The sequence below is a fragment of the Pipistrellus hanaki genome (assembly GCF_964339955.1).
Source record: "Pipistrellus hanaki genome assembly, chromosome: 2".
Lineage (NCBI taxonomy): Eukaryota > Metazoa > Chordata > Mammalia > Chiroptera > Vespertilionidae > Pipistrellus > Pipistrellus hanaki.
This window is the reverse complement of record NC_140504.1, coordinates 72042388-72051948: the sequence shown is the minus strand read 5'-3', so window position 1 is coordinate 72051948 and position 9561 is coordinate 72042388. Positions and strand designations below refer to the sequence as shown.

Genomic DNA, 9561 nt, shown 5'->3' with positions numbered 1-9561 from the left:
CCTACGGAAATGAAAGGACTCCTACCTCTATAAATGGCTTATTTCCCCCCAGAGGAATCAGGAGCTTTTAAAGGCTGTATATAATGACCCTACTTAAACATTTTAGATGTTCAATAACTTAATAATTGTTTACTATGCCTCAGACTCCGTGCTGGGCGTTTTATATGTATTTTTTTTTCTTATTCAGTCCTCATAATGATCACTTTGGATAGGGGCTATTGTCAACATTCATATTTTGGAGAACATCCATATTTTGGAGAACATCCATATTTGGGGAAACATCCATATTTTGGAGAAAATAAACCTGAAACTTAAAGAAGTAAATTGTCTAATGTCACAAAGCGAGTCTTATTACTCCAACATTCAAGTTTGGTAAATCAGTTATTCGCCCTGGGCTCAGGTCCCTTGCCTTTGAATTTGAGGTGGTATCTTCCTCTTTACATTGTAAAAACCTCAGTTCTATAGGTCACTATCGATGACTAGCCGTGACCGGAGACAGTTCGCCTCAACCCGCCTAGACCTTCCCTTGTAAAACAGAAGAATCCATCAATCAGCCCAGACCTTCCGTTTGCGCGATGCGGTCCCTCGGGAGCCGAACTACATCCCCCACAAGGCGCCGCGCGCGCTGCGCCGCGGATGCCGTCCTCCTCCTCCTCTCTCAGCTGTCCCTCCGTCCCTCCTACAACTCCCACAAGCCCCCTCGGCTCCGGGCCCGGGCCGGACCCGGGCTGGGGGCGGAGGCGGAGGCGCGGGAGTTGTGGCGGGGGCGGGCTCTGCAGGGAAGTGCGTCAGAGGAGGCGCGGGGGGAGCGGGGTGCTGTGGTCAGAGCTTAAGGGTGAAGCTGGCGGAGCAGGAGGATGGGCGGTGAGTGAGCGGGGCCGGCGTCGCCGGGCGGGGGTCGCGTAGCCGTGCGACGTTGCCAGCGGTTTAGGGAGGGTCCCCTCCCCTCCCCTCCCTCTGCGCCGCTGGGGTGGGCGGGTTCTGAGCGGCGCAGCTGGGCGGGGGGTAGGGGGGGTTGTCCCTCGGCCCAGGGGTCTGGGGCGGGGCCTGGTGGGGTACTCGGGGCCCCCGGCCGGGTCCGCGCTGGGATCCCCCATCCCGACCCGACCCTTCCCGCATCGGCCTCCCCCGGCCCCCGAGTGCGCCCTGCGAGGTGCCCGCGCTCGGCGCCCGGCCTGGGGGGAGCGCCCTCCGGGGCCGGGACCTCCTAAGGTCATCCGGGAGCTCCGGAGGAATACAGACACAAACCCGACTCTCAGAGTTACCATGCATTCCTGTAATTGCCCTGATCTCTCTCTCCTGAGTCACCCCCAGCCTCCAGACTCAGCCCCCGCCGCGGCTGGCGAGCCTGTGCCTGAGCCCCTTTGTAGGGCGAGTGCCGGGGTCACGGTGTGCGCGGGCTGGGTTTGCCTCCGCTGGGTGCGTCCTGAGTCATTTTACTGCGGCCTTTTACTACCGCCGGGGAGCCCGGTGCACGCCTTCCCAGTGTGCACGTTTTGCATAATGCATACTTTTCTTTATGGCTCAGGAGAGTTCACTTAGTTTGCAGAGGAGGAGGTTCCAAAGTACCGGGAATGGAGAGAGTACCTAGGAACGAAGAAATGTGTCAGGGTGAGGGAGCGTGGCTCAGCGTGAATGGGTCAGGGCAGCTTGACACCTGGCATTGTGTGTAATTGTGTTCTCCTTGCTGTACTCTGAGCGCCTAAACCACCCTTCTCTGCGAGTTCACAAATATCTCCCACTCCGTGTTCCTGATTCTAAACGCTGTTTTCAGGTTTCCCTCTTCAGAGGAAACCAGGAGGAGCGGATTTCCTCTGCTTCTCTTTCCTGTGCCCTTTTCACACTCAGACCGGGGGACACTCAATGCCCTGCAGCTCGTATAAAAACTCAGTCTGTAATTAAACATTGACCCCTATGGTGGTGCATTGCTGACTCTGGGTATGTCTATGGTCTGTATCTGTAATGTGTATGTCCTTTTCAGTGTTGTCTGTTTTAGTGTGCAGGTGATAGACTAGAGAACAAGACCTCTGTCTCCATAGCGTCCTGGGTAGGTGAACTTTCAATAAGTACTTTCATGATGACTTTTGTTTTGAACTTAATTTAAAACATGGTTTAAAAAAAAACAAAAAAAAACTTCATGATTACACATTACTTTCAATAGCCAACGGTTGGGAAATAGAGTAAAGGGCGATTTTGAGATAATTTCTTTCAAAGTGATCTTTATTTGCCCTCTAACTTTTCTTCAATTTTCATACAGAGCAGTGTGAATGCCAGGATGGATAACCGTTTTGCTACAGCATTTGTAATTGCCTGTGTGCTTAGCCTCATTTCCACCATCTACATGGCAGCCTCGATTGGCACAGACTTCTGGTATGAATATCGAAGTCCGGTTCTAGAAAATTCCAGTGATTTGAACAAAAGCCTCTGGAGCGAATTTGCTAGTGACGAAGCAGACGAAAAGACTTACAGTGATGCGCTTTTTCGATATAATGGCACAATGGGATTGTGGAGACGGTGTATCAGTATACCCCAAAACGTATATTGGAATAACCAAGAAAGAACAGGTATTTCTCTTTTTAACTTCTGTCTCCTTTACCTGTTCAAATAGGAACAAGGTGATATGATGATGACCCAATTATGTATAATCTGATTTGTGAGTTCTTTCTCTCCTCAAAGAAATAAATCTGTGTTTCTTCTCTCCATACCACCTTCTACCCCCACCTCTCATGAGTTACCATTGTACTCATAAATATTGATTGGGTGAGTAACTGTCCTTATTTGAGAAAGACATTTTAAATCTTTGTACTTATTTACCTATTTACAAAGTTTAAAAGCCTTTTTATTCATCTCACACATCATGAGGAAATAAATGGATGGAAAAGTACAAATAAGACTTTAAACACTTGGTAACTAGTAAAAACGACTTGTATCCAAAATCAGGTCAACAAATATGAATTGATAGTTCTTTTATATGTTAGCTGTGTTTTAGTAGATATTATCATTTTCCCTCTAAATCTTAGAGGGTATAATATGACCAGCTCTACATTTATATCTGTGCATATTTGAAACTGTTTTGCAATAATCTTTAAAAAGATTTTTAAAATTGATATTTAGTGAAAGGGAAAGGGGGGGTGGGGGAGAGAGAGAACCATTAACATGAGAGTGGAACATCAACCAGCTGCCTCTTGCACATCCCCTACCAAGGATCAAGCCCGAAACTTGGTCATGTGCTCTGACCAGGAATTGAACCAGCAACACTTCTATGCCTTGGACAACGCCCAACCAACCGAACCACACCAGTCAGGACTGTTTTACAACAATCTTAATATACCTTACAGATTAGCCGAAACCGGTTTGGCTCAGTGGATAGAGCGTCAGCCTGCAGACTGAAAGGACCTGGGTTCAATTCCAGTCAAGGGCATGTACCTTGGTTGCCGGCACATCCCCAGTGGGGTGTGTGCAAGAGGCAGCTGATCGATGACTCTCTCTCATCGATGTTTCTAACTCTCTATCTCTCTCCCTTCCTCTCTGTAAAAAATCAATAAAAAATATTTAAAAAAAATTAAAAAATATATATATATTCCTTACAGATTAAAGATGTACAGAAGAGAAATAACCTAAGAAATTATCTCTCACGTTTATTTTGCAAGCATCCTTAACATTTAAAAATTTTAATTTCTAGTTATTGGAAATTAAACTGTAGAGCTCTTTGTAAGAAACAGCTTTATATTTTGTGTCAGCTTTACATTTTGTGTTTTTGTTTTTGTTTTTTTAATTTGTGACTACTTCTGTTGGCCTGTTGGTGGGAATCACTGTATTCAGATCCCAGCACAAAGACTTGAGTTGCCATACATCAGAAAATGGTTGTTGTGATTTTATATGGGGGGGGGGAAAAGTAGTTTGTAAGAGGGGAAAGTAGGTTAAAATTTATTGTAAAACATTTAATTATGAGAGCATGGGAGTACTTGATATTTGAATCTTAGCAACTATTTATCCTTCATTCAACAAATATTTATTGTATGTCTCCATATTCCAGGGCCTAGAAGCTAGGAGTACATCAGGAAAAATAAAAAGAACAATTCTTACTCTGGAGAAACTACATACATTCTAATAAGGTGTGACAGGCAATAAACATAGCTATAACAATATAAGCAATAAATAATTATATAAAATGTTAGAAGATGACACATGCTAAAATATAGCAAAATAAAGGGGAGTTGGAAAAACATGATGTTGCTGGGAGTAAGTTATGATATTCAGTAGTATAGGCTCCAATGAAAGACGCCCCTTGAGTAAAGACTTGACATAGGTGAGGTGTTGGCCAAATTGGTCATTTTAGAGACAGAGGAGACCGTTTAGGTTGGAAGAAACTACTACTACAAAAGCCCTACTTTGGGAGCATGCCTAAAATAGTCAAGAACCAGTGAGGAAGCCACTTGACTGGGATGGAGGGAAAGGGAGAGTGGGTATTCTATCAGAGATGTGCTCTTGGGATGAGAGTAGAGCAAATCATGCAGGATTCTCTAGGCATTAAGAGGACTTTGGCTTTTACTCCAAATGTGATGGAGTCATTGGGGATCTTTGAGCAGAGGAGAGATGATCTGCTCACCTAGGCTGATACGTTGAATACAGGTGTCAGGCAAAGGTGGAAGCCAGGAGGCAAGTTAGGCTTATGTACTAATTCAGGTGAGAGATGATTGTGACTCAGACCAGGGTGGTAGTACTGAGTATTGGCTGGATTCTAGATATATTTTGAAGGTAGAGCCTCTAGGAGTTCCTGATGGAATGCATGTGGACAAGGATGACTAAAATCTATAGGCTGAGGAACTAGAAGGGTAGAATTGTCATTACCTGAAATGGGGAAGATGGCTGGTAGAGTAAGGGAGGGAAGAAGATCAAAGTTCCTGTTAATTCGTTTTTGTCCCCTTCTCCTTCCTAGTCTTCTTACATATCTATTCTCATTCATTTCACTGCTCTTATTCCTTTTTCCCCCCTTTCTTGTGCCCAGGTCTTAAGCCCGCCACTGAGAACTACTGGTTTCTATTGGGCATTGATCCTACATGCTAAAGCTAAAGATGTTGCTGTCTCCTCTGGGAACATCTCTCTGTATCTTTTTATTTCAGAGAATAGTTACTAGAAAGAGATTTTTTGTTAAATGCTTAGTATTAAAACAGCAAGCAATCATTTTTATTCTTGTTCCAGAATCATTTGATGTGGTCACAAGATGCATGAGTTTAACGCTAACTGAGCAGTTCATGGCAAAATATGTTGATCCTGGAGACCACAATTCTGGGATTGATCTACTTCGAACCTGTGAGTACTTTGATATCAGCAGGACAATTAGGGAAAAATAGATAATAAGTTTGCCTTTTTATGAACTCTGATTTTGAAACAAGAGGAGTTATTATATTGTGTCAACTCAAAATAAGATCTCTTAACAGTATCTCAACAAACTGATCTGTTCCATAACACATTTTAGGTGCATACTTAGCAAATTGCAAATAGGAAGTAGAGAGAGGTAAAATAACACATTGGATGACAAAATCCAGACCCTTCAAAAGGTATTTTTAGTAAGCCCATTTCAAGAGGAAATTTAATAGGGATAAATAATAGATTCCTATATTTGAGTTAAACACTTCAGCTACCGGAGTTCAGTTAGGGATGTGTGAACACAGTTGACTGCAAATTCTATATGAGTCAGTTGAATGTCAGGCCTGCCCCAGGTGTTAATCCAGTCTTAGGTGATAGTAACAGAACTGTAAATGTTAAAAATAAATGAAAGTATTTATTAGGAGTATTTATTATCCCGTGGGGGTCAGACTACCCAGGAAATATATTATAGATTGAACCTAGTTTCCAATCTATAAAGACTTATTAGAGCTTGCCTGGAAGAATGACCACGTCATGAGAAGAAATATTGAATAAAATGGCAAATATTTAACTTTGCCTTGCAAATGCATAGGAACAAGTTTATTCTATTTATTGCTAACAGTTTGAAGGAAAGAGAAAAGACTTTTATGTAGTTCTAGAAGTAAAGCTAGATTAGAAGGTAGATGTGGTTTAATATTGATATTGATACATTGCTAATAATTAAAATAATTTTAAAATGGAATAGGATGTTTTGTAAAATCACCAGCTTTCTTCCCATGTAGTTGAAGGGATTTATGATAATTAAACTGCCATGTATCACCCTGACCAGTTTGGCTCAGTGGTTGGAACATCTGCCAGAGGACTGAAGAGTCATGGGTTTGATTTCTGGTTAAGGCATGTGCCTTGGTTGCAGGTTCATCCCTGGCCCTGGTCAGGGCACATGCGGGAGGCAACCATTCAATGTGTCTCTCTCACATCAATGTTTCTCTCAGTTGATGTCTGTCTCTGGCATTGTTTCTCTCTCTTTCCACCTCCTTCTTCCCTCCCTTTTACTCTCTCTAAAATTCAGTCGGAAAAATATCCTTAGGTGAGGATTTAAAAAACAAACAAACACCACCATTAACAAATCTCACATTTTATTGTATGCCTGGTATATACCAGATCCTCTATTTTGCGCTTTATGTATACTCTTTCAACAGGTTTTTTTTTGTGTTTTTTCTTTTATCCTCGCCATTCATTGACTTGTTATAACTGCCATAGGTCCTCTAAGGACTTAGATTTGCTTGTATGTAGAGTCAGAATGCTTTGCCTCAAATGCTAGCTCTACTAGTTCGTAGGGATGTTGGGAGGGTAAATACACAGAGCATCTAATGGAACAGTGTCTGACACTTAGTAAGACCTGTCCTGCTGAGGTGAGTAGTTGTTAACTTTTAGTGTCTTTTTACTTTTACATTTATCAGGACAAAGTGAGCATTTTTTTGAACAGTGCTTTACAAAACAAACTTCAATATCCCTTTCTCATTTTTGAGAAAAGATCTACATAGAAGAGGAAAGAAATTTCCATTGTGGGAAAACTGTCTGGAATCCTGGTAACATGTTTTTCCTCTCTTCTCTTCTTCCAGATCTTTGGCGCTGCCAGTTCCTTTTACCTTTTGTGAGTCTAGGTTTGATGTGCTTTGGGGCTTTGATTGGACTTTGTGCTTGTATCTGCCGAAGCTTGTACCCCGCCATTGCCACAGGCATTCTCCATCTCCTTGCAGGTAGGTCTTGTCATCAGACTCAGCATGTTATCTTCTTTCTGTCTCCTTAGAGACCAAAGAGTTATAATTCTTAAACATTCATATATTACTGCTCTGTCACATTGCCTGAAAAATCCTCATGGTGTCTTATCTAGCAGTGTTTTGTTTTGTTTTCTCCATTTTCCTCCAAGGTTTGTGCACACTGGGCTCGGTGAGTTGCTATGTTGCTGGAATTGAGCTTCTCCACCAGAAACTGAAGCTGCCTGAGAATGTGTCCGGTGAATTTGGATGGTCCTTCTGCCTGGCCTGCGTCTCAGCTCCCTTACAGTTCATGGCTTCTGCTCTCTTCATCTGGGCAGCTCATACCAACCAGAAAGAGTACACCTTAATGAAGGCCTACCGTGTGGCATGAGTGGGAAGCTGGCTGCCGTACAATTGCCATTTTTATTATTTTTTAAGAGTAATATTTTCTCTCTCCCAATTTTTTTTAATTTAACTACTTTTTTGCAGATATATCACTCTATCTTAAAAATCCATTTTATTTATTCACACATTTGTTTTTTGATACAACTAAAATTTATATGCATTACTCTGAGTGATTTCATATTTCAAACTAATCTAGCGTCAGAGTCTTGACCAAAGGAAATGGGTAGATACTTGGCACAATATTGTGAAAGATAACTAATAGTGAGAAATTGACCTAGAACAAGTTCTGCTGATGTCTGTTAGACTTTTCAGTAAAGTAATTATATTCACTGAACTGGAAATTTTATTTTCATTGGGAAACCTCATTATTGTCAAAACTTATGTTCACTTTGCTGAGTTATTAATTCTATTTTAAAAAACTTAAGCTACATATATAGGGAAATTATGTAAGATACTTTTTCCTAAATATTGGCATATAACTTCATTAAGATGATATATGGCAGCTGTTGATCTACACCGTGTCTATCTATAAGAAAAGAGGTGAAAATAATCTTACTTACTTGAAATTTTAACTTTGGAATGACAGGAATTCTAATTCAGCCAGATAAGAAGATTAATCTTATTTTACTTTTTAAAAAAAATCTCCTTAGTGTGTCATAGGATTTTCGGTACCACCAAAATATTTGGATTTTTGCTTCTTCCCCTTTAATACAAGAATGCTTTCTGTTTAATACTACATTGGGTTCACAGAGTAAAATTCTTCAACTCCTATCTCTTTATTTCAACTAAGTACCATAAAGAACGTTCCACCATAAAGACCCTCTGGAGTTAGAAAAACTACCACAACCACCTTATCATTAACTTCCAAACATGGTCTTTATTTCTTGTGGTGAAATGATGTGCCTTTCCTTGCCTAAGTCCCTTTCTGGTGTGTATCAGCATTATTTAATGTCTTCTAATTCAGTCATTTTTTTATAAATATGTCTATAAACATTGAACTTTGAAAAATCTTATTTATTTATTTCATTACTGTAGCACTTGACAGATTTTTTGAAAAATGTAACTTAGTGATTTCTTACAATATCCTAAATCTGTCTTTTATATAAAATAAAATAAAAAATGAGAAGAGACTCAGTTGATTTAAATCTCAATACATTTGGATAAAGAAATACAAGATTCTGAATGAGCATTTCTGTGGAAAATGCTTTGTTGCTTTATAGGCCTATCTTTATGCCCAGTGTTTGGGTCTCTTTTATCTTCCAAGAACTGTGGGAACCTCTTAACACCTACTAGAAAATAAGAGACTCTATGTCTTTGTCTCACAGTTTTATATTTTTTATTTAAAGTATTACAAATAGTAGTACATATGTCTTCTTTTTTTTCCATTGACCTTCCCCCAGCCTCCCCTACCCCCAGTACATGCCCTCACCCCACTCCCAGTGTCTTGCATCCATTGGTTATGCTTCTATGCATGCATACAAGTCCTTCAGTTGATCTCTTATCCCCCCTGCCAACCTTTCCCAGCTTTCCCACTGTAGTTTGATAGTTTGTTTGATGCTTCTCTGCCTCTGTATCTATCTATTTGTTTATCAGGTTATAATGTTCTTTATTATCCATAAATGAGTGGTATTTTTCTTTCACTGACTGGCTTATTTCACTTAGCATAATGATCTCCAGTTCCATTCATGCTGTTGCAAATGGTAAGAATTCCTTCTTTTTTATAGCAGTATAGTATTCCATTGTGTAGATGTACCACAGTTTTCTTTTTTAAAAAAAATACATTTTATTGATTTTTTTACAGAGAGGAAAGGAGAGAGAGAGAGAGCTAGAAACGTCGATGAGAGGGAAACATCGACCAGCTGCCTCTTGCACACCCCCCACCGGGGATGTGCCCGCAACCAACATACATGTCCGTGACCGGAATTGAACCTGGAACCTTTCAGTCCGCAGACCGACGCTCTACCAAACTGGTTTCGGCTGTACCACAGTTTTCGACCAGCTGCCTCTTGCACACCCCCCACCGGGG

General features: G+C 41.2%; 1 protein-coding gene across 2 annotated transcripts; it reads left to right on the top strand.

The window, feature by feature from the left end:
* Positions 1-693: 693 nt before the first annotated feature.
* Positions 694-8665, top strand: CLDND1 (claudin domain containing 1). Of its 2 annotated transcripts, none has more exons than XM_084875527.1 (5): positions 694-864; positions 2258-2564; positions 5203-5313; positions 6993-7130; positions 7301-8665. In XM_084875527.1, exons 2-5 carry the CDS (start codon positions 2276-2278, stop codon positions 7519-7521), a joined length of 759 nt encoding a protein of 252 aa, XP_084731653.1. In that variant the 5' UTR covers positions 694-864; positions 2258-2275; the 3' UTR covers positions 7522-8665. The 2 variants fall into 2 exon arrangements, with proteins under 2 accessions (XP_084731653.1, XP_084731654.1); XM_084875528.1 differs by lacking the exon at positions 694-864 and adding an exon at positions 1987-2047.
* The last annotated feature ends 896 nt before the right edge of the window (positions 8666-9561 follow it).

Coding starts and splice junctions, on each gene's coding strand:
- CLDND1 (XM_084875527.1), top strand. CDS start 2,276: ATGGATAACCGTTTTGCTACAGCATTTGTAATTGCCTGTGTGCTTAGC. Junction 2,565..5,202: donor GAATAACCAAGAAAGAACAG/GTATTTCTCTTT, acceptor TTCTTGTTCCAG/AATCATTTGATGTGGTCACA. Junction 7,131..7,300: donor CATTCTCCATCTCCTTGCAG/GTAGGTCTTGTC, acceptor TTTTCCTCCAAG/GTTTGTGCACACTGGGCTCG.